At 42.3% G+C, this 25,458-nt stretch overlaps 1 protein-coding gene across 2 annotated transcripts in view; it reads right to left on the bottom strand.

The window, feature by feature from the left end:
- Positions 1-1,959: 1,959 nt before the first annotated feature.
- Positions 1,960-25,458, bottom strand: part of plxna1b (plexin A1b) — a 239,002-nt gene continuing 215,503 nt past the window's right edge. For both annotated transcript variants that reach the window (XM_084062474.1, XM_084062475.1), the window contains exons 23-32: positions 20,951-21,017; positions 17,376-17,522; positions 16,002-16,161; positions 15,584-15,687; positions 12,033-12,129; positions 10,024-10,214; positions 7,493-7,662; positions 6,839-7,051; positions 6,510-6,660; positions 1,960-5,917 (exon numbers count right to left, since the gene is read on the bottom strand). In XM_084062474.1, coding sequence (XP_083918600.1) covers positions 5,822-5,917; positions 6,510-6,660; positions 6,839-7,051; positions 7,493-7,662; positions 10,024-10,214; positions 12,033-12,129; positions 15,584-15,687; positions 16,002-16,161; positions 17,376-17,522; positions 20,951-21,017 — 1,396 coding nt within the window. In that variant the 3' untranslated portion in view covers positions 1,960-5,821. The remainder of the gene's footprint in view (positions 5,918-6,509; positions 6,661-6,838; positions 7,052-7,492; positions 7,663-10,023; positions 10,215-12,032; positions 12,130-15,583; positions 15,688-16,001; positions 16,162-17,375; positions 17,523-20,950; positions 21,018-25,458) is intronic.

The raw sequence follows: 25,458 nt of genomic DNA, 5'->3' as shown, positions 1-25,458 counted from the left end.
TATGTCCTAGTTGCTTATTTTGGGCTTGTTTTCATAGACCTGGTTGCTTGTTTCTCAAAATTCTCAACTCAAAATTTGGCAACACTGGTTAGAACACTGACAGTAATCCGGCCTAGAGTAGCTTCCCCCACCCGGTCACGGCTGTCACCTTCGCCTCGCAACGAGGAAGTGAACCACACACCAGATTTAGAGCCGTATAGATACCACCACTGCTCAGGGTTCTTTTAGTCCCGCAGTTCTCCTGATCCAATACACACTGACAGATACCAAAAGAAGACTGCTTTAGTTAAAATAGAATTCCAATTTCATTGAGTTCAGTCAGTGTGAGATGAAACATACAGAGTGCTCTTAAATTGTAGCTAAACAACATAACAAAGGAACCAGGGAGGGGGTGGAGGGGACAAACATATATCATAGCTTTATGAACTATAAGGCAACTGGCATTTCGTATAAACGTACAGAGAAGAAGAAGGAAGGAGGGAGGGAGGAAAGAAACAAGCATCTTGTGCTTTGCAAGGAATTCATCATAATGTTCGCGCGGCGAGATCATTTGCCTCTTGACAGGATCATTACGAGATTCAGTGCTCCCACGACCATTACGCAATTTCAGCGTTCCTCCTTGGATGGAATTTTAATTGAATTAGCCCGGGTGGTTACACATGGTGCGAACGATAACATTTTCTGTCTATCTGGCCTCATTGAATCCACTGGGGGTGAAAATGCTGACGGTTTAGGCCAGGCCTAGAAAAAGGACATGGTGGTTTCAGAAATTCCTTCCAGTATGCATCCATTTCCCTCTCACACTTTCTGTTTTACTGTGAGGTAACAATACATGTCATGGAAATGTGTCTCTTATGGGCTTGTCTATCTGGATTTGTTGGCGTTCTACTGTATTATATAGTCAGAGCCACTCTTCCATAAGTGCTCATGTAAGCTGAGAGCATTGGAAGGATGATGTATGGTTAGAGGCTAAACGTGTATTAACACACCCAGAGAACAGACCCCCACGAGCAACTCCAGTACATTCCCATAAGAATGATTAATGACTCTGGTGCTGTTATGAAAGCAGAATCTACCTCAGATGATGCCCTGTAGGACGGTTTTCTCCTTGATGAAGAACTTTCTCTAATTCTGACACATACTGTAGGGTCTAGCTCCTGAGAAATGGCAATGGTTCTAAATATTCTAAATACTTTCTGAAGCCTAATTTATGCTCTGTCACGCGATAGTGTCACGCACCCTAGCGCCACTCTCCATAGAATGGAGGTGGATGGGGAAGCCACTTTTCTGTCGCACGTGTGGGTCATAGAGTTATAATATATCTAGAGCGGACAGCCCCACCCCTATCTATTCATTTCAATGAAAGTTGCTCACAAGTGCATGAAGCACTCGGAAGTACCTCTACTTCCTGGATTGGCTCCAACGTTGGAGCCAAAAGAGCAGGTGCACTAGCGTTTCAGGCGATAGAAGCATGAGCAGTAGCGTCCCAAATGCGGAAGTCTTGCAATACCAGATTTGGCGACCAGGCTTCTGAGGCTTCAATCATTCTATGCAGTTCTAGGGGCTTGGTGTGATTCCACCCCTACAAGCTCAGTTGTGAACAAGCCCCTAGGGCTTTTTGTGTTATCCTTTAAGCAATCATTGTAATATCAATCAATCAATCAATCAATCGGGGACATGACTTCAACTCCTAAACAATATTTACATGAACCCTAGCGTTCCACTTCTAGCCATATAGGTAATAGATGAATGATCGGCGAACACAGCAGATCTACAAGCCAGTGGCGCAGCCAGAACGCTATAGGCTGGGCCTAGGCAGGAGCGGGTGGGCACGCATGCACGCTTGCTGTGTCCCCGACCCGTGCGCGCGAAGCTTTGCGGTTATTGGGCAGAATAAAATAAATACCATGAAACCCCACATAACAATCATATGGCCCCAATAAAAAGTACAAGGCACACTTGTATTTAGCAAAAAATGTTTAATCTCTCCTTAATGCGTGTTTATTTACAAGTAGTAAATCTGCAAAATAGGAAATAACAGAATATTTACACAATGAATGTTAACCTGCAAACTTGTGATAGTTGCTTCAAGTCTGAAACTCTTTAAAAACGTATCAGAATTATTGTTGTATTAAAATTCCTTTGCAATCTCTTTCTTGAAATACATTTGTTTTGCACTTTCTTGGATCCTATGCTGATTTCATTTGGAAAAAGAACAGGAAGAGAATATGCCACAGTTGGAAGAAAAAAAGTAAACCGAATGTTGCCAGGATTGTTTTAACCAGGGTTTGAAATGGCAAAAGTATCACGATGCATGACTCCGGAGCTGATGGACTTTTGGGATGTAAAAGCTGATACAATATAAATCATAGAAAATGTTAGATGAATGACATAATTATAAAGAATGGCATTGGACCTTCATAAACATACTATGTATGGCAGCAATGTATACCTAATTTTAAACATAATCAGGCTGAGTGATATGTTAACACCGTTGTGACACAGAACTGCTTCACATTGCCAGTGAACATAATTCAGCGACAATTAATGAAAGTCAATTAACAGATCAATCATGGCATTTGCCAGGACAGAATGCGGTAGCTGAGCCAGAGGTATGAGGACTTGTTACGCAGGTTGATCTAAAGGTCAAGCAACCACACAAACGGAAAACAAGCTAACTTCCACAGCAGTCACTCAATCAACCAAATTACAACGGTACACAAAATGGGAAATGGACCTGATAATGGAGAATGTTAAATGCCTTTGGACAGCCTCACAAAAGGACAGAGCTATATGTTTGGTGCTTTTCCATGTACTTATCAAGGGAGTGGGAGGGTTATCCCCTGCTGTACTTTGTAATGATACTGATAATTCATAGGAATGCTGTTAACAGCATCGCTGAGCTCTGATCTAATCTATTTCCTAACCTTGTAATCCAAGAGCAGCGGTATAAGCATGAATACAGACTCAGTCGTATTCTCTGGGTAGAATGGCATGTAAATTGGACTATGCACATTTCTGACAAGTCTTTGCAGTTCACCATGTCATATGGATGATTGCAGCGGAAATCATTTCATGTGTGCACCAATCTATCACTGTCACAGTAGGTTAAAATGTATATAAAAGGACGCTAATGTTTGTAAATGAACCAACACAAGCGGAGTGGTCCCTTAAGACAATTTTTGGCTCACAGCATATTTGTATGTATAGTTGTGGAGATAATATTACCCAATACGTAGGTATCCAGTTGAATTAGGCTTATATAGTTGTATACAGCAATGTCACATCTCAAACACGTAAACAAAAGGTTGTGTCCAGAGTATTTTGGGAGTGTGCTCACAATTCAGGTGTGAGGATTGAAGATTGTATTTTCTAAGGAACCTGGCATGATAATGGATAGCAACAGCATTTATGATCAGCATAACGACAGCCCTAATGTTAAAAACAAGGTATGGAGTAAAAGCAGCAAGTCACGTTTCATCACAAAAGACACAAATGCTCATCTGATGCAACATTTTCATTTTGATCCTTGAGATCAGGAAAATAAACCTTGAGATCGGTCAAGTACTTCAACTTCAGGCAAAACTGAAGAGAATTTCATCTTCTGTGTACCGTAATGTACAATTTACATGTTGGAAAAAATAAACACAACAACAAAAACAATTTGATTACAAAAAAAAAGGCAAATAGCTTCAGTTCACCATGAAAAAGTATACAATTTACAAATGAGAACATCAACAAAAACATACAGACCACAGTTTGGTTTTCGGCAAGCAGAGAGATAGAGAGAAGGGGGAAAAATTCAACAATAACAATCATTTCTCACCACAAAGTAAAAAAAAAAAAAAGTGACTTCAAAAAAGAGAAAAAGAAATCCTCTTAAGAGCTGTAATAAAAAAGAAGAAAAAAAGCGCTTAAGCCACACAAGGCAAGAGGCTTGTTTTGAAACAAAGGCTAGAGGCTATGGGGAGGATTACACAGTCTCATAAGCTAATGAACAGAGGTGCCTCACCGCTGGATCTCTCAATAACCCCAGCACAACCCCTCTCATGGATAAAAAAGCTAAAACCCCGTCTCGAACCGATAGGTTAGAGGTGGAGAGAAACACTCTGTATATCTTTACCTTGCTATCTGGATAATAACATAGAGAAAGTGGCAGAGAAAGTGGCCCCAAGGCTAAAAAACAGCTTTCCTAACTTTGTTTCACCGCTGAGACGCTTGGCTAAGCCCCACCTGACCTCATTGTGGCTCTTAAGGAAGCCGTAAACAAAGTGTATAACCGTCAACACTCTGACTCTGCTTTTTGCGAGCTCTCCGGTGTTGTTAGGACTGTGGTCGTCGAGTAAGCATCCCTTGATCCTCCAGGATCGGTGGGGCTTCTCGCCGGTCAGGTGTGGCGGCTTTGTTGTGATGGGGCGAATGGGGGAAAATTCATTGTATCAGGTAGTGCAATGTAGCTACTTCATCGTTGAATTGCTGTACCGTGATTCACTAAACTCTCACTTCTCGAGCCCTGGGAGAGGGGGAGGACCGACCTTGCCGTCAGATTCAGATGTGTCCGTGATACATGATAAAACAATCCACCGTGTTTTTTTTGTTTGTTTTTTGGTTCTCTGAAACCAAAACGATTGCACTGATTGATTTAGAAACAACAGTAACTTCATGTTATCGCCATGACACCTCTCTTCAAGGAAATGTTCAATGCACAAAATAATGACAGTTACTCGTCGTCTTACTTCTCGCCATTTTCAAGAAGGATCACATGATGGTTCGTTACTTTTAACAACTTTTTCAGTCACTAGGCATGTTCATATTTAAAAATCATACGGTAGCACATTCCATCTAACAAAAATGTTTTTGCACTAAACAACATTCAAAGAAAACATGGCACAGGACAACTTTTTTTTGTTCCTTTTTTGTTCCTTTTTTTCTCTCCTATGTTGATTTTTTTTTCACTTGAAATATCAAATCAGATTTCATAGTTTTTTCATTGCATGTTGATGTTAAAAAGAAAAAAGAAAAAAACATAACAAAACGTTTTCATCCTAACCTTTGTTTCTTTAAAAATGTAGCTGTATTTATATATATATCTATAGTCTTCCTTTGTAACGTTTTCTGTAAATTGTGCAAATTCAGCAGTAATACAAGTGGCGAGAGATCAGAGAGTGGGCAGTTGATTACATTTATACAAAAACAAAACAAAAAACTAATCAAACGTCCTTTGAAACTTTGATCGTGACCGGAGTCACATGACAGAAGGAGCCTCTCTCTATTGGCTCATTGTGGGTTGGTCCATGTTTGAAAACATTCCATCCAGCTCATGACGCCAATCACAAAGTTCCTTTTACAAGTTCCCAAATCGCTCTAATTTCCTGAAACCTAGCTTTGTCACGTCCAAACTCCAGTAATGAAAAATAAAACCACAAACGACAAACAGCCACAATAATCAAATGCGTTCCGGTGACACAGTCTCAGCGTACAACGCATGTTAAAAACCGTTTAGCGTCCCGGGATCTTCACACAGAAATGTGCGTGCACACATCATACGGCCGGCAGGCAGACACACACACACACACACACACACACACACACACACACACACACACACACACACGTATGTACGTACATTCACACAGGCCCGCCCATCTCTGCCGAACGCCCCCCTTTTTGCAGTGTACTGCTTCCTTCAGTCCTTTGCAGTCTTGTGTGTTGTCTTGTCGGGGGTTGGAGTTTTGTTTGTTCTCTGGGTGAGAGGAGCGAGGGAGAGAGAGATGGAGAGGAGTGAAGAGGAGAAGTGGGTGGAGGAGGTGCAGGTTGGTTCTCAGCTGGCCAGGGCCATTGTGTCGATGACCTGCTCCAGCTTGCTTCTCAGTCTTTGTCTCCTGGCCTGCTCGTCTCGCTCCAGGGCTGACAGGATCTGAAGACGGCAGCGAGAAGAAACGTGGTATAAAGGTCAAACATGCGACGAAAGGCGTCATGTGCTCACGTCACACCTGTTACGACTGGAATGCATCAATCTTTCTATGATAAGGTTTGACCGAATGCCCCACTGAACATTCTGGTGTGTCTTAGTGCATTGGTTCTCAAAAAGGGGTCTGGGGACCACCAGGCGTCCTTGGGAGGGTACCAGGGGGTCCCCAGCAAAAGTAGTTAATATGGTGTCACAATCATTTTAACCACTTTAATCATGTTTTATACTTTGGCTATTCAAAAATAGCAAATATACAAGCTCATAGCGCGTCACTTCGTGCCGCACTATGAGCTTGTAGATCTGCCATTTTAAAAAAATCCCGTCACAATTTTTTTTTTGGAGACAGGTCCGCAGCCAATCATTTTGGGGGTCCATGACATGAAAAAGTTTGAGAACCACTGTCTTAGCGGTTCTTCAGGCTTTTCTGCAGATATGTAAGTTGCAAATACTCAATGATCAAGGTGAGAGAAGAAAAAAATACCTTGGTAGAAGCAACTAAAACATCAGCTCTGCTACTAAAGCTCAATCTCTTTCTCACCTCGTCTTTGTACTTGACGATGTAAGAGTAGATCTCGTGCAGGGCTGACATGCTGTTGAACTGGCTGAGGTGCAGGCGTGACTGCTCTGCTAGATAGGCACTCATGTCCTGGTCGCTGATGGCCGGCATCCTGGAGATATCGGAGTAGTACCTGGAGAACAAAGACAAAACATTGAGAAAAGATAAATGAGGATATCAAATGCAAAAAAAAGAAAAGAAAAAGTATAAGAATTGTTCCAGAAAGAAGGGGTAACTCAACCACTCCCCCTTCCTATTTTCACATCAGTCTATACAACTATAACTACAGTATACTCCAGTGTTACACATACCTCTCTACCCAGTTCTTGTAGTTGGGGATGTCTTTAGCATATAGCAGCTTGTTGGAAGGCGAGTCCTTCCCCAGCTTGTGTTCTGATGTGGAACATGAGTCCATGAAAGTCTGGGCCACCACTGACAGGCAAGCGTCTGTGATGCTGTTCTTGTGGATGTCAAACACAAACTGGGGGTTCTTGATCACATTCACCCAGAACCTCAGTGGAAGACTGGAAGGGCGACGAGAGAGAGAGAGAGAGAGAGATGAAGAAAGACATAGTTGCAGTTAGAACGTTTTGACAAGCTGTTAAGGTGCAGGGAGCGATGCTTTCGATTAAGTTGCACACACAGAAACCTGGTCAAATGGAGGAGGAGTCAAAGTGATGATTTAAAAATACAAATAAACCCAGAGGTAAGGATGTATAGAATAAAATACATCCTTTATTCTATACGTCTAGTGAATGTGTCTCAGATTCATTGCAGCACTGAATGTTCAACTGGAAATGTACAACAGTCCACTCAAACTGTAAATCCCTACCAGACACACACACACACACACACACACACACACACACACACACACACACACACACACCTCATGCAATAATGCCGCTTCCACAGGCATGCATGTACACACACATTCATACACACTAACGTACACCCAGACTCACCAGTTGCTCTTCCAGGTGTGCCGTACATCCGAGTCAGATATGCTGTGTTTGTCGGCCTGCTCATCCAGAAAATCGAACATGTACTTGATGGCCAGGGGCAAGGCGCTGCCTCGGTGGGCTGTGCTGAAGATGGTCTCAAACAGGTCGTCCACGAACTTCTGCAGTGTGCCCTAAGGACAAAAATAAACACTTAAGAATTAGGGCCACGTATATGCTCATAGAACACCTTGCCATGTCACCGACACAGCTGCATTATGATCTTGTGTAATATCTAACGTTACATGATGCATTTTGTCTACACATGTAGACAGTAAAGTCTGGTTGAAGAGCATACCACATATCACATTATTCGTTTATTGAGCTATAGCATCGCCAGGTTGTTTAATAAGCCATTTTGACATTATTAGATCCACCAAGGTGCCAGTTTGTCTACAAGGTGTCGTGGTGCTTCTGGCACCACGCCCCTTTTGGCCAATAGAACTTCATGATGCTTGTGACCATTTAATCAGTTCTTCCTGGGCCTATGATGAACCCTTTTTCAATGCACTGTGGTAATTAAGGATTGTGTCTTTGAGTCACAATAGACAATACCATTAGGAAACGGTTTTGGTTCAATATTTCTACATCTGTGACGGTATCTAGCTATGGCCAATGGCTGTCAGTAGCTAGCAACAGAACATAACAGCGCTGCGCTTTCATTGATGTGACTCTGATGGTTTATGACAGCGGTTAATGATGAGCGTTCTGTCTCGTATTTAGAATGTGGCCCAGTGAGAGTTCAGTTGGAGGCCGCTCAGCAATGTGCTTCTCATAACATCACTTTGTAGTCAACTGAATCTTTGCAAACTCCAGTGAAATTGAAATTATTCAAAATCTCCTCCCCCCTGCCGCTTGCATTTCCCCATTTTCCATCTCAAAGTGGCAAACCCTCCGTCTTACAAACGTTTCTGAAACTGGCTATAACCAGAATCTATTCTCTGCTCGCTCTCCCATTGATTCACACATCCATAAATCAGCATCCCAAACACAAGAAGCTTTGGGGCGTTGTAACAAATAAGAACAAACTACAATTCTTCCAAGTCCCCAGTTGTTTTCCCCTGGCTTGCATGTTAATTATTTTCTGATCCCAATCAACGCTGGTCCTGCTGCCCTTGCACTTTCCTACCTGCAGTGAGAACAATGGAAGTCTGGAGCTCATGAGGGAAATATTTGCAGGTGGGGCGGGGGGGGGGGAGTGTGAGTGGTGCCAGGTTGAGCAGAATCATTGTGCTAGTTAGCACCTGCAAATGAGTGTGATACTGCACTGTGTATCACGGCGTGTGTGTGTGTGTGTGTGTGTGTGTGTGTGTGTGTGTGTGTGTGTGTGTGTGTGTGTGTGTGTGTGTTTCCAGAAACACAGGAGTAAAGGTGCTAACGCAGCACCAACATTAACAGTTGCCAGTATGGAATGCTGCCATGGTCACTACTGATGTTTCAGAAAGCAGTTTTTCCTTTGCATTGGGACGTCGATCGCACCGACGACAGATCGACAGTTTACTGAGGGATGAAATACACATTGACCCAAACTTTGGTTTCTCCAACACATCAATACACACATTGAACGCAAACCGTTTCCGAGCCTGATCTGAACTCGTGCATGAACGCACTGTAAACCACGAAGATGTGCAAACAGTAGCGTGCACACATACTCCCACCACACACACACACATACAGTACACTTTTCAAATGGGGGTCCATGGCCTAATTCGGGGGTCCTTGACATGAACATGTTTGAAAACCTCTGGTCTAGAGAATGTATATAAGGTTTTGGCTTGTACAGTAATAGCGTTGGCTAAAGGCCACGGCCGATGAAGCCCCGAGGGCGCCCGATGGAGGTCCAGCAGCACCAACCAAACAACTCAATAGTCAAAGGTCAGCCTCCTAATTAAGACATAAACAATCAGTCCAGCGTGTGCGTTCATAGCCTTCTGAAAAATGTTAATGAGCTTCGAGACGCCCAACAAACAAAGGTCAATGAGGGCTGCTGGTGGAACCTGGCTAAATGACAAGGATTTGGTGCAGAGAGCTTTGGTCTCAGATTGTACATGCAAGTGTGCCCGTGTGCCCGTGTGTGTGTGCCCGTGTGTGTGTGTGTGTGTGTGTGTGTGTGTGTGTGTGTGTGTGTGTGTGTCAGAGATGGGAACTCCAGTTTGAGACACAGACTCGAGTCACACACACAGCGACTGCAGACTCGACTCGGACTGGCCCCTCAAAGACTCGAGAACAATCTTTTTTTATTTGGCGCATTAATGAATGAAATGCCGGACATGGTCCTTTCCTTGTCATGCGCAACGGAATCTCCGATGAGCGCGGAAATCCTCAGCGATCATTTATCCATTTGTAACTCAGAGAATGTACCAAATGGACACTTACGGGTTCATTTGGTTACATCTGTATAGCTCTTACATTCATTATCTTATTGCACACTTAGTATCTTTGCCGTTTGTCAATGCATCGTGTACTTTTCCTGCATTATGTGGCCGTCCACATACCTTGGTTGCGAGCAGTCTGGTCAGGTAGATCTCAGACACCATCTTGCTGCCTCTGTCCCCCTCCCTTTGGTCTGAGTGGTCATGGTTCTTCACCAGGTGCCACAGTTTGGTTCCACTCTCCAGGTCTGGGGTGATCATGGGAGTCCGGGAGCGCAGGCTGTCTGGACTGCTGGCGGTCCTCAGCATGCTCTCTGAACCGGGGGACAGGGGACAACTGAGTGAAGTTGGCAATTGCACAGCAGCACCTCATCACATTTATTACCTTTCTGGTTCTTATTTTGTCATTCTGGTTAAATGTGTAAATGCGCATTGATGTGCTTCCATTTTTGTCTCATCTCTCTGAGACCAGTTAGTCTCAGTAACTGGAAATAAATGAAAATAAAGCTTGACTAAACAATTCACGATGGCTAAAGAACCCATACTTTGTCTTCTTTTTAAGGTGACAGCTTCTCCTACTTAAATGTCAGTCTTTTATTGCAGAATATACTTGTGTGTCAATCTCTCCACTCTCTTGCTCCAAATCGGACAGTTATCCCCTATTTTACGACAAGGAAGGAACATTAAGCTTTAGGTTTGAACACCATATCACATCCGCACAAAAGCTGGGATGGACTGAGAGAATTTAGGACAGCTAAATTGCCACGCTGTGGAAGCAGACAGAGCTGGGTCTGCGTGTGTGTCAGCTAGATAGGACTCATGGATAGGTTACTGTATATAAATGAGGCAACGGGTGGTTAAAAGGCCACTTCACCCATTTTTAACCTATCATTCTATTGTGATGAGATGTGAAAATGTTATATAACACTCCCCAATGTGTTCTGTGTCTCGAGAGCTCGCTCTCACCGGCTTTGACAAAACTCCACCAGCCTACGTAAAACATGTCTGTATGTTTTACAGTTTTTCTGGAGCCTTTGAGAGCTCAGAACACATTGGAAACTGTTATGTCACATTTTCACATGTCTTCACAACAGAATACTATATGATGGGATTCTAGTTATTTAGTGAAAGTGAGCCTTTAAAGGGAAACTTAGCTGATTTTGAAGCTGAATCACATTATTCTGATGTGAAGAGATCATATATAATATTGCAAGAGATACCCTGTCTATTCTGTGTATTTCTCTGTGAATCGTTGACATTGCAAAACAATGCCAAAAAACGTGTTGTTTTGGAGAAATACACAGAAGACAGGGTATTTGTTTTTGGCCAAGAACAATGGGATTTAGGTTTAACCTTAAAGAGAGCATTTCAGAGGAGTAGAGAGACGTGAAAAGATAATCCGGGAGGTAGAGAAAGTGACATGGTGGAGAAAGGAAGACAGACAACACAGAGAGAGAGAGAGAGCTAAACACAAATAGACATGAGAGCAAGAGCTCAAGATGGGGTGGACCTAACCAACCAGCCAGACAGGCAGCTATCCAGCCAGCCTGCCACATCCCACAGCTGGACTGGGGCGACGGTCCTGTCCTCCTTCATCTATTCATCCATCTATCCGACGTCGTAAAGGCTAAAGTGACTGAGGCACACGGTGATGTAACACAGTGCTGTTCGACACAGACAACCTATAGTCACTATGCTTCACCATCTAAACCTGCTGCTCTCTGTTTTTACAGTTACACGTGTATGAAATAGAAAATGCTACACTTGAAAAAAAAAACAAGGTATATTACTGGACATACATTTAGTTTTTAGTTTCTACTTTATGTAGATAGGACAGAACAGAGACAGGAAACTGAGGGCAGAGAGAGAAGGGAATGACATACTGTACAACACAGCTCTGCAGTGCAGCCATGTACATTAGTATTCACTTACTATCCACATAATATTCACTTAGTATCTACTAAGTGAATTTGCATTTCGACATGTAAACGCCAACACAAATGTGTGCGCTCAGATACACTAACAAAAGTGCAGCGATACACACACATACCGGTGTGCAAAGACACAAATGCACACAAACACACACGTACACACACACACACACACACACACACACACACCTTCTCTCTTACCGTATCTGCTGAGGGACTTGGTGAATGTGGAGGAGTTGGAGATGTTGTAGGCCGAGTTCTGCTTTGGCACTAAGGCAATCACCGAGCCATCTGTCACCTGAAGCAACAACAACACGAACACAGTCAAACAAGGACTTAGCTTTTACCTTAAGTTACCTTCCGCTTCCAATGTCGTACAGTGGGTGACCATTGACTTTGTCGTTTTTTTTCATTCTTCTCATGCGTTTCATGCAGGGCATGTATGATTTCCACTCTGTGCCACTAGGGGCAGCAGCGGTCTACTGCCTACAGCTGCCTACAGCCCACAGCAGACAGCAAGAATATATTTGTTACTAGTTACTGTATATCCTCTCCAAACTGTACATACATTACTTTACACTTTTGTATTATGTTTTGACACTTGCTTTGGAAAATGTAAACGTATGTTTTATCATGCCAATAGCTCATTTGAATAGCAAAATTGTTTGTTTTGGGGTTTTTAGGCACTGTTTTTCCTAGAAAGACAGAGAAAGATCCTGTATGTTGCTTACAGTACAAGATGTGACATTTATATTAAGCAAAATATTAAGCAAATAAAGTTAGATAGCATGATGCTGCGCTTAACATTAGTTTAATTTTAACGTCTTAATTGATAAAACGAGACGGGAAAATAAACGTATTTTTTTCTCTTGCCAATAGATTGGGTTTTCTGTTCAGCGTCGGGCAGTCAGGAACGCATCTCTGTCATTTTAGAAATGTTCAGACACACATTGGTTTCTGTCTGTCTGTCTCAAAAGTCTGTGGAGAGAGAGAGAGAGACAGACAGACAGACGTCTTATATGTTTTTTTTTCTCGCATCAATTGTTGTGTAGTAATATTCCAACATTTTCCTCTATAAATGAAACAGCCCAGCTAGTGTAGCGGTTAAAACTGATGTCCGGTGATTTTTCGACCCGTGTTCGAATCCCACGCGATGAGCATACAAATTATTCATTCTCGTCTATTAGTTGTATTGGCCAGTGCGTTATATATATATAATGTATGTATAATGGATTATTATTCATAAAACCAACAGACAGACTTTTATTTTAAAACATAGCAGATCTACAAGCTCGCAAAGCATCATGGTGCAACACTTTGTGAGCTTGTAGATCGGCTATTTCCACTACTACTTTATGGGACACTGCTCTCTCTCTCTCTCTCTCTCTCTTTAGTTTGATGAACATTGAACCTCATAATAACATCACTCCGTTCGCGACTGCATACAGAACGTGTGTCGGCTCTGATGTTTATTAGACAGCATGGACCTCCGCTCAGGTCCTGGAATCCAGAGCCTTATGTCAAGACTTGGCTGCGAGCACATCGCACGGCAGAAAGCACAAAAACCAAAGTGGCACAGCCTGTCATGTCAGATAACCCCGAGCCACTTTGGCAGTTTTTATAAGACAGGGGTTATTGGCGTCTTTTTGGTTTGTTTTATTTTATTTCCTCGTTTATAATTATTTCCTCCTCAATATTGTTTAAGAATTAATGTGCTATCCATGACATGCTGTCACCAGTTTACCAGTTCACTGTCTGTTATTTAATGATGATCGAATATTGGCTAAATGTTTACAATTTCTTCTGTCCAAACAATGAAAAGCACTTAGAAAAGGCAAGTGAGTCTCTCTTTAATTAAGCATGATGAGCCATGTGTTTTCCACAAAACAATTGAATATCATTGAATATAATGGCACCCTTGTCATACTACTATGTTATTATAGCTTTCAGTTGGCCACCACAGGCACAGACAGTGCGTTTTAGCGCAGCGCGGCCTGGCGCAGCGCGGCGGAGTGGTTGCGTGCGGGGGGTCGGGGGGCTTTCGTGGGAGGGGGGGACGGGTGGATCAGAGCTTAACCCTAAAACCGAAATAAAGTAACAAAAAAAAACTCCAATCCGCTCAAGAACCGCGCTCCCCCACTTCCAAAATTAGCACTAGCCTACAACACTGGCCCAGTCTCTTGCCAAACCGGTTATGTTAATGTATGCAGCCTATTCCAAATAAGCCAAGTGAGGAACTCTGCTATCAGGTTCCCCCTCCCCCCTACAGTACCTCTGTAGGCCTATCTCTTCTATCAAAGTATTTGTTCAGATACAAATTCAGAGCGGCCAATTTTGATATTTTTAATGCGCCTACATGAAGTTAGAGGGATGGGCAGAAATGGTGTAGGGTGTAGGCTATTTTCAACTGTTAATGGGGTTTTCTTTCTTCACAAATGAATTCTACTTTGTTGTACAACAGTGTCCCATAAAAGCTCACAAAGTGTTGCATCATGATTTGAATTCCGACTGAAAACGCCACCCTTGCGTCTCCGTGTGTACAACCAAATACGCATCTTTCCTGCACCGATGACGCTTGGGGCTTTTACAGCGCTGCTCCTACACTACCACGCACCGTCAGCAACAAGTGGACATGGAGTAAATGTACTTAGTTACTTTCCGCTTAGTTACTTTCACGTGCATATAAATGAGCCACGCGGTTTTATAAGAATGAAAACAAACGCCTCGCTGTTGGCCATGGATCACATGACGGTCGTCTGTTACGGTCATGGATGAACTCAAAATGTTACTTGAGTTCAATCAAAGTAAAAGTACAAAAGTATTGGCAAATATACTTAAAGTACTGAAATATTTGAAAATAGCTGATCTACAAGCTCACAATGCGTCGCAATGCGTTGTGAGCTTGTAGATCGGCCATTTTCAAATAGACTATGTGAAATAGGGCAAATAATGTATGTTTTATAATGTAATGATTTATATCTGCAAAGTAACTAGTAACTAAAGCGTTCAAATAATGGTAGTGGAGTAAAAGTACAATATTTTCCTCTGAGATGTAGTGGAGTAGAAGTAAAAGTAAAAATAGCAGATCAGCATGCTTATAGCGTGGGATTCGAACCCGGGTCGTAAAATCACGCGACATCAGTTTTAACCGCTACACTAACTAGACTATTTCATTTACAGAGGAAAGAGGTACAATGATACTATACAGAAATTGATGCGAGAAAAAAAAACATATAAGACGTCTGTCTGTCTGTCTCTCTCTCTCTCTCTCTCTCCACGGACTTTTGAGACAGACAGACAGACAGACAGACAGACAGACAGAAACCAATGTGTGTCTGAACATTTCTAAAATGACAGAGATGCGTTCCTGACTGCCCGACGCTGAACAGAAAACCCAATTTAAACGCTCTAAGCACACGTAATTATTGCTATTTATTATTATTATTATTATTATTATTATTAATATATAAGACATCTATCTGTCTGTCTGTCTGTCTGTCTGTATGTATGTCTGTCTGTCTGTCTCTCTGTCACAAAAAAAGTGACTCCAAAGCGGCACCTTGTGGTAGTATTTGGAACTTAAATTTACTGCAAAGCGGGTGAGGCAAATGAGTGAAGTGATTCTCTTATGAAAAGCGACAAAGTCAATGGTCACCCACTGTAGTACAGTAAGTTGTCCCACTTTATCAAACGGTGGACATTTTGGCGCAAAACCAGCAGGGACTGAATGAACGTGGTTCCCAGAATGTTACCTGGTAGTGAGCCAGTGTGTTGAGCCTCTTCCAGTCATTGTCTATTTTGGTGGTGACGTCCTCGTCCTGAAGGATGATGCGAGCCATCCTGCCCTGGCGCCATTCTGTCTCATACACACACACAACACACACACACACACAAAGTATGTTTAATTAAAAAATGCGGCAGAGACAGCAAGAATGTAGATTAATTTGTCCACTAGGTGTCTTTCTTACACTATAGCTTACAAAACATTTTACAACCTACCTATCAGTGTGTGTGTGTGTGTGTGTGTGTGTGTGTGTGTGTGTGTGTGTGTGTGTGTGTGTGTGTGTGTGTGTGTGTGTGTGTGTGTGTGTGTGTGTGTGTGTGTGTGTGTGTGTGTGTGTGTGTGTGTGTGTGTGTGTGCGCGCGCGTGTGTGCGTGTGCGTGACTCACCCAGGTCCATATCAGATGCTTTGGGTCTCTGGGAGTATGGCGTGCCTTTGTACACAGCATCCAGCAGCTTCTCCTTCACTTGGGTCACTGTGTCACAGTTCAGACCCTTAACCGTCACCTCCGGCGCATTCTCGTTCTCCGGGTTCACACAGTGCAGCGTCTACAGGGGAGAGAGGGCAAAGGGCACCATTCAGATTACCAATTTCAGCAGAGACCAGGAGAAGTTATTATTGATGCATGTGACCCTGGAATCATTTGTGAGCTGCAAACTAATTGAACGTTTAATATGGATCAGCGGTGCTATAATATGGATCATTGTGGTTTTGTGTATTGTACCAGAATTCTCTCCTCTTTGCCTGGCCTACCTGTTGTCAATTAGTTGTACGAGCTCTTGTCTTACTGGATCTTGTTTATTCGATACACTTATTTGTTTTAGCTCTTGCTCATTTGATTTTCCTATTTTTGTCTCATCTGTTTATGAAAGTAGGTAGCTGATATATTGCACTTTTACCTTGGCGCTAGGTATACTCTTAGTTGCTTGTTTTAGAAGAGAATGCACTTAACACATTGGCTGCCAAAAACGCAGATCTGCGTTCTTTTGAGGCCTTAGAACGCAGGCTGCCAAGAACACAGATCTGCGTTCTTTAAAAAAAAAATATATATATATATATATATATATATATATATATATTTTTTTTTTTATTTTTTTATTTGACCCAAAGACCAAGGAGATATGATTTTTCGAAGATTTAGACTCCCATTCACTTCCTTGTTAACTTGAAACTTAAAAATTCTGTATCTCGGCTCCTGAGTACTTTTATTTTTTCATTGAAAAAGTCTGGAAGTCTACTGTAGAAAATAAATAAATAATTCTGGCAGCCAATGTGTTAATACTTCTGGTGATTAGCAGTTTTGTTCCCTACCTACAGTATGTTGAAATGCACCTATTGTAAGTCCCTTTGGATAAAAGCGTCTGCTAAATGACTGTAATGTACCGGTAATGTAAATGTAATTCAAGGTCACATTCATGATGTAAAGGTCCTGAGCACAGGGACAACTGACAATAATATTAGTGCTTACAAACATTTCAAAATAGCCTGTTGCCTTAAAATTCAGACTTAACAAAAAAAAATCTAAATCCATTCACGCTCAGATTAAACATTCAAAGGAATTCAGTCGTCTGTTAGGTTTTATTTAGAATCATTTAGAGTTTACATTCTACTTGTTAGGAGAAGTTAAATAAGACATGAGCAGAGCAGGGGAGACATGTATAGGCCAACATATGCCATCAGTGCCATCAAAAGGCACAGTTAGACTCCGGTCCAGACGCAGCGTGTCCGCTGTACACACAAACCGACAACACTGTTTACTCACCAGTGTCTTGTAGTCAATCTGCTGTCGGATGAGTTTGTCTTCACTGAGCGAGTAGCGGGCCTCTCCTGTGATGGCATCTATCGGCCCCTTCTCCATCTGCTGCTTCATGGCACAGTACAGCATGAACAGAGGCTCCCCAGCACACTCCTAATGACAGGGGGTAGGAAGGAGGGAAGAAAGAAAGACAGAACGAAAGAAAGAAAGAGAGTAGATAGAGATACAAAGAAAACAAACAAAGGGTGTCAGAATAACATGAGAATGCATTCCAATACAATCCACTGCTTCCAAATGCAGCTTGCAGCTGTGTTATGATTTTCCATCCACAGCAAAACCTGATGAAATAACAACACAGCATTGCTGACCACCTATTCCTATTATATTTATGTTCTTGTTGCAGCCTCCCATAGGCAGAGTAGTAAATGACAAGGCTATGGCCTGTGTTTGCTATTGCCACATGCACACACACACACACACACACACACACACACACACACACACACACACACACACACACACACACACACACACACACACGTCTTTTCTTCTGGGGAAAAACACCATTTAATAAGGTGTGTGTGTGTGTGTGTGTGTGTGTGTGTGTGTGTGTGTGTGTGTGTGTGTGTGTGTGTGTGTGTGTGTGTGTGTGTGTGTGTGTGTGTGTGTGTGTGAGAGAGAGAGAAAAGAGAGTGAGAATGTGAGTGAGTGGCAATTGATGGAGGAGTTAATAGAAGGTTAACGACTGAGGAGTGAAAAGCGCTTGGAGAAGCACTTTGGTGTGTGAGACATGTCAACCAGGCAACGAGCGCGGTGAGCGCTGGGAGCCCCCCCCCCCCCCCCTCTCTCTCTGTGGTGCTGCCAACTAAGCACTGCCCACACACCTTCTCTCTATTGAAGGCTCCATATCGCTGCTGTCAGGCAGAAACCTCGCATCTCCATATTTAAAATTAACGCCCTACAGTACTTCATCTTCCAAGAGTGTCGCACGAAAGTAGTGAAAATAGCAGATCTACAAGCTTGTAGATCTGATATGTTTACAATTTCAAAATGTTTTTAAAAAATATAATAAAAAAGGAACGTTTTGGACCCATATATAGAATTCAAGTCAATCTCAAGTTCAATCAAAATAGTAAGTATTTGATCAAATTAGTTTGAGAAAGACCTAGGACTTACGACTTAACACACATGTACACAAATAATTGAGAAGCAGCACTTTTTAAAATTTCTTATATATCAATGAATCAACGCGAAAACAACAAGAATGTTTATAATCGACTAAATAGATTAGTCTGAGTAACCACTTAAGCTCATTATTAAACTTTGTTGTACAATGGTGGCGTGTGACTGTAGATCTGCTTTTCATTCACTTTAAAAAACCTCTGTTCATTAAAGGACAACTTTAGTTTTTTACAACCAAGGTTTATATTTTAGCTTGTAATTAAAGTAAATAAATGATGTGTGTTATTTTTTTTTCATTTACTGCTTTCTATAGTTTTAGCAATTTTTGCGATCTTTTTTACAGTGGGCGGGGGCATTCTGTCCGGTGGCTAAATATGTCTTTTTTTACACAATAACCCGGCGTTTTCTTTATTATTATTTACAGTAGCTCTTCTAGCCCCCAATAACTCACATCTGGCCATCAAAGACCACAGGACCTTTTTTATTGTGTAAAAATGGCATATTTAGCCACCGGACAGAATGCCCCCGCTCACTGTAAAAAAAAATATCATGAAAATTGCTAAAACTATAGAAAGCAGTAAATGAAAAAGAAATAACACACATCATTTATTTACTTTAATTACAAGCTAAAATATAAACCTTGGTTGTAAAAAAACAAAGTTGTCCTTTAAATGTAATCGAGGCAAAAGTTTGAAATAATGGTGATATTGATTTGAAGTCACATCGCCCAGCCCTACGAGAGAGACCTAACACATCCACAGCCATGGTAAACGCAGCTCCCACGGTTCAGCAGAAAAAAATCCTGCTGATGTATTCAAGAGGGCGTTAAATTAAAATACTGCACACCAGGCTGATAGATGTAAACAGCTGCTAGAGCAGCAGTGCCAACGAGGCCACATGCACTCATGATGTGTTGACTGGAGATCATTTGAAACTGCCAATAAGAATGTATTGATCTGATGAAAAAATTAAGATAAAAGCTATTAGCTATGGACTTGAGCTAATTACACTTGACTGCTTGTTTAAAACGAACTAATCTAATACAGGGTCATTCTTTTCTCTCTCTCTCATTTTTTGTTTTACATTTACTCAGAGCAGCATGCTGTGGAATAAGTGCAGCAGAGTGAGTCATTGTTTGAGTCACCATGTCACAAGTAATATAGCCTACCTGAATGCTATGATACAACTTTCTAAATGTCCCTCTTAAGTAGGAGGCATAAATATTAAGCAGAAGAGTCCTTTCACAAGCACAGAGTTGACTTCTCTCACACTCTATTCATGTTACCTCACTGTTATCTAAAGGACACTTCTCTCCTTTCAGCTCTCTACCGCTCTCTCTCTCCCTCTCCATCCTTTGATGCCCTTGTCTTTCCGTCTAAGTTAACCCGGGAGTTTGGAGGTTCCCCTGACAGCTCCCATGGTAACTTATTCTGCTGTCTGTGAGCCCAGCTCTGATTGGCCAGCCTCACGCCTAGAGCCAAAACACACATACAAACAAACACACAAACAAGACTGGGACCGCTAGAGGGGCCTGCATGGCTTGCTGACTAGCTGTCCGGCAGAAAGCCTGTTTTGGCTAGAGGTTTCACGGAGGGGAGGCTGTGGTGTCACTAGCTGCTCAAACTGATTAGCTGTGAACATGTGAACGCAGAGCTGATGTAGGCAGGAATTTAGCATAGTTTACACCACAAAAACTCCCTCTGAATACATTAGATAGACAATAGAGAGAGAGAGAGAGAGAGAGAGAGAGAGAGAGAGAGAGAGAGAGAGAGAGAGAGATTGAGAGAGAGAGAGAGAGAGACACACAGATTCAAACTGCAGAGAGGGAAATGGTAAAAAAAACAAATGTGACAAATCCCTGGATGCCCCTCCTATAACACCCCCACCACACACACACACACACACACACACACACACACACACACACCCACCCACCCACCCACCCACCCACACACACACTCAACCCAGAAGAATATCCATCCGCAGATACAGGCTAGTGTGACAGGCTACAGTGATCAGAACACAGCAGAGCTTCCAACTCACAACACACACACAGCAACTCACTACATGAAAGGCACAGTTATACAGGTAGACAGGTAGTCTGCTACCACTGGCTTATCTAACGCCGCAGCTGTGTGTGTGTGTGTGTGTGTGTGTGTGTGTGTGTGTGTGTGTGTGTGTGTGTGTGTGTGTGTGTGTGTGTGTGTGTGTGTGTGTGTGTGTGTGTGTTTTGTATTCCCAACCACCACAGCATTAGTGTCACTTCAAACACCTGTTTAAAACTTTTGGAGAAGGAGTGTGTGTGTGTGTGTGTGTGTGTGTGTGTGTGTGTGTGTGTGTGTGTGTGTGTGTGTGTGTGTGTGTGTGTGTGTGTGTGTGTGTGTGTTCAACAGCTTTACCTTGAGGAACTTGTAAAGAAGGAAGGTGAACCAGTTGGTGAGCATCTTCTCAGCTACTGACTCCGTCCTGGACAGGGGAGAGAGAGAGAGAGAGTATGAATATGAATATGAATGGAGTAGGAAAGATGGAAGAGAGGGATTCGGGAAAGACAGAAATAGGGTGAAAGAGGCAAGAAGAGTGAAGGGAAAAACAAGGGAAACTCATTATAAGCGTGAGAGAGGAAAGAGAGATTTGTCGTTTTCTCAGCTCAAACACATCAGCGCATGAACCGCAAGACAAGAGGCTTTGGACTTTTCCCAAACCACTTCGCTCTGTTGCAACAAGCGAACCCAAACAAGGCCCCTGGCTAAGATCTGTGGGCACAAAAACCAACACTTTGATCGTGGTGGTGGTGGTTGTGGGGTTAATATGCGTTCACACATCAAAGGGAAACATGGAATTATCAGACACCGCAAGCCTTTTCCCACTCCCCCCTCCCTCACACTCAAACAAATTACCTTGGCATAACAAACGCACTCCATTTCTCTCATTGTTTCATCTGCCCCCCAACCCCCCTCCCCCAGTTCGCAAAAGTAAACCCACCCATCTTCATTAAAAATACAGCAATTAGTATAATTTGCTAACTTCTCTCGTTAATTGTGAACCTGCCGCGTAATGAGGGGAACCCTCCGCGTGTGGACATGCACGCACAGCACGCGCACACACACACACACACACACACACACACACACGCACACACGCACACACACACACACGCACACACGCACACACACACACGCACAAGCCCGCAGAAAGAAAACAAAGCAATTATAAGGCATTGTAATTAACAGACTTATTGGGTCTAATTTGTTAAACAGCTAAAAGGAAGCTGGCGCCGGGGGTATGTTGAGGAAAGCACGCATAAGATTGGGAATAAAAGTTTATTTCAGGACCATAGTTTTACCAAACACACCTTTCTTCTAGTATCGAAATCGCTTATTTGTCCTCTCACTATCACCATGTTTACTCCTACCTGAACGTGAAATGCAATACTCCTAAGGTGGGTTAGTGGGTTTGTATAACTGGGCTATGTTTCATTACTCTCCAAACTACCTTTATTTTCCAACTGCTCACTCAGTAACGGTGGTGGCAGGTTAGTAAATGTGTACAGCAAAGGAAGGTATATTTATTGTCCATTTCGCAGAGAAATACATAATCTTCATGTGGCGAGGAATAAAGGAACTGGAAACGAATAAAGAGCAAACAAGTAAAGTAGAGATGGGAAGAAAAGTAGGCCAGTGACTGTAGTTTGCGAGCTAGCAGGTGAAGGGCTGGTAGTATTAACGACACTCAAACACTTCTGTTACCTGAAGTTGCTTGTCGAGAGATATTTAATTTGTGTGGAATTCTTATTCCACATAAATTTATTTTTAAATTTTTATTTTTTTAGCTGTCAGTGGAATACTGTATATTATAGATTAGAGAGTAGAGGAGGGAGATGGCAAAATTGCACCTGGACAGAACACGCTTGGGTATGGTGCAACTTGGTAGCAGGCGATAAGCCTGGGATCAATTCGCTTTGCATTTTGCAGATCCAGTCTAGAGTGGATACGGATATGTATGTGTGCAAATTACAGGACACAGGGAGCCGAGCACTGAGCAGTAAATAGAAACCAGGCTTTCCATAGGCACTGTGAGGGAAGCCTGGTGACGTGAGGTTAGCGGTGGGAATAAGGATGGGCGTTTGGGCATTTATTTTGTAAATGTGTAGCTGTTATCTGTGGTAAACCGTAGTGTGATGTCAATTTTATACATCGCAGTGCACACCACAAGCCTTGGACACAGCAACTGTATCATACAGTACATCATGATGTTAACTGAACAGTACTTGAATGCCACAAACAACTGTGTTATTACAGACAGAGCCTAGTCAGCCTAACAAGGTGAACAGCATCCACATAATGTTAAACACTCAGTCATCTGTCATTCTGGAAATAACTTTCACTTGCCTTGTGGTTGTCCTAGTTCTCTACCGTTTCAGAGCAAAGCCTTTGAATTATTTTAATGCTCAATCAATCCTTTGTGTTCCGGCTTGGATCTCAATGGAACATTGTATACTTTAATTTTCAACGTTGCAATGAAAATACTGTTGTTGTTTTTTAATTCATGTTATATAATGAATAAAATCTTAGTGTTTTGCCAATTATCTGGGGGACCACTTGCAATATCCTTATGTCTATAAAATCAATTCAAGGATCCCAACGGAAACCAGTCCGCAAGGACTTTTTTGGTCAGACCTTTTAGACAAAAGTATTATAAATGTAACTGTGTTGTTTTACATTCTTTTGCCTAATAAAAATTGCAATCAATTTCAATCAATCAATGGCCCACAGGTTGGGAATCGCTATAGTAATTGACTTCTCCACAGTGCCAGATGAATATGATGTTCTTAATGGATGTGAGTTCAAAAGGTGGCACGTAGTGAGTTTTGAAGAATGCTTCCAATCAGAAGCTATATACTAAAAAAACAAACTCGATGTACCACTTTTATCTTAAGAACCAGAAATACAAATTAATTTTTCCTTTAACCTCTCCTTCAACCCTAGAGTCCCTATTCTGGGGCAAACATTAAGCAAAAATAGCAGATCTACAAACCAGCTCACATGTCACAATGTGACGGATTGGCTATTTTCTCTCTCTCTCTCTCTCGCACAGTTGAGTAAAATCCTGAGTATGTTAATTTGATCAAACCAGTGTTTTTTCTTCATTCTTATTTGTTTTAGTTCGGCTCTTGACTTGATATTTGCTCTTAGCTGTAGCCAAACTACTGTCCTGCGTTTTATTAATACTGCTGTTGCTGCTGTGACACCTGAATCTCCTTATGGGGATTAAATGGTGCTTATTAAGCAACTTCAGGCCTTGATAATAACGCACTGATGAGGCACCCCAGGTAGCATACAGTATTTCTGTAGCTAATTCTTTTACATCATTTGGTGAGAGGAGAGAACAGTGTGAAGACTTAGGAGAACAGGAGGAGAGTTGTGGTTGATGTGGTTCATTGGTGAGCAGATGAGAGAAGTTTTCTCAGAACGTACTTTATACTTTTTTTGTTTTATATTATATACTGTATGTCATTGGAGGCTTCTGCGTCATAATCTGAACAGTGACACCAACAAGCTACTGATTAGAATCTGAGTGAGTTTATATCAATTGTAATTAAGTGTAAAACCTGTTCTGGGCAGAACAACAGGGACCACAAAAAAAACTGCAAAAATGTTTTGCCCCTCAACTAGGCTCTGGGGCTAAGCCCCTGACCTAGTCCAGACCTAGTCCAGACCTAGTCCAGACCTAGTCCAGACCTAGTCCCTACCTAGTCCAGACCTAGTCCAGACCTAGTCCCTACCTAGTCCCTACCTAGTCCAGACCTAGTCCAGACCTAGTCCAGACCTAGTCCAGACATAGTCCAGACCTAGCTCCCTGTTGAAATATCCTTTAAAAAGGAAGTTGGTCTTTTGCCTTTAAAAAAAACACCCAAATAGCACAAAAATGTATTTAATAATTGTCTGGCTTTATTAACAGCAGCTCCTGAGGCTGCACAGCGTAGTTAGCAGGGACAGCGTGTTGTGACCGTATGCCCCAAGAGGGGATTGGAAGAGGATTCACAGAGACACGCTGGCTGAGAGTCATTTATTTGATTAGATTTTTAATTAAATATCTCTCCAAGGAGGAGGAGGAGGAGGAGGAGGAGAAGGGGGAGGGAGGGGGGGGGGGGGGGGGTAAAAAAAACACATAACTTTTCTTTTATCATTTAATGTCTAATTCCAAATTATTTTGAGACAGACAATTTTTCTCTGGCTTGCACACACACATCTGCCACCCGCTGCCTGGTGGCCATGCAGTGGCCGACCAGCCCAACACGTCTCCATTGTCTCGCCACATTGCACCTTGGACCTATTGTCCCCTCCTGTCCTTTGTCCTCTTTTCTCTCTGTCTGTCCGTCTGCCCTCAGGACAGTCTTACACTGTCAAATCTTCTGTGTTCATTTAACATCTGAGACTGTGTACACATGTGACCAAATGGAGTCTAAGACTTACAAATAGATACATTACCACTGAGGACTTTAATGTGTAGTCCTGTCCTTTCCGTGCGCCTGTCTTTGAACCCCATTTTATCTGTTTGTCATCAAACACTCTCGGTCTCTCTCTCCATCTCCTTTCGTATGCTCTATAGCACATGGTTCTCAAACATTCTCATGTCTAGGACCCCCAAATTAATATGTATTTGGCCACTGCCCCCTATCTGAAAAGATATTGTGCCAGGGACCCCAATACAAGTTTTCTGTGGTTAAAATGTTTCTCTTTTTTATGATTTCTTTGAAAATAGCAGATCTACAAGCTCATAACGCATTGCAATGCATTGTGGGCTTGTAGATTGGATACTTATTAACCGATACAGTACAGTATAGGGTTAAAGTGGTTAAACTGATTTTGGTGCCATTTTAACTAATTTTGCTGAGGACCACCTGGAA

This window comes from Gymnoscopelus microlampas (assembly GCF_963454915.1).
Source record: "Gymnoscopelus microlampas genome assembly, chromosome: 7".
Taxonomy (NCBI): Eukaryota; Metazoa; Chordata; class Actinopteri; order Myctophiformes; family Myctophidae; genus Gymnoscopelus; species Gymnoscopelus microlampas.
Note: the sequence above shows the minus strand (reverse complement) of the source record. Positions and strands in the feature narration are given on the sequence as shown.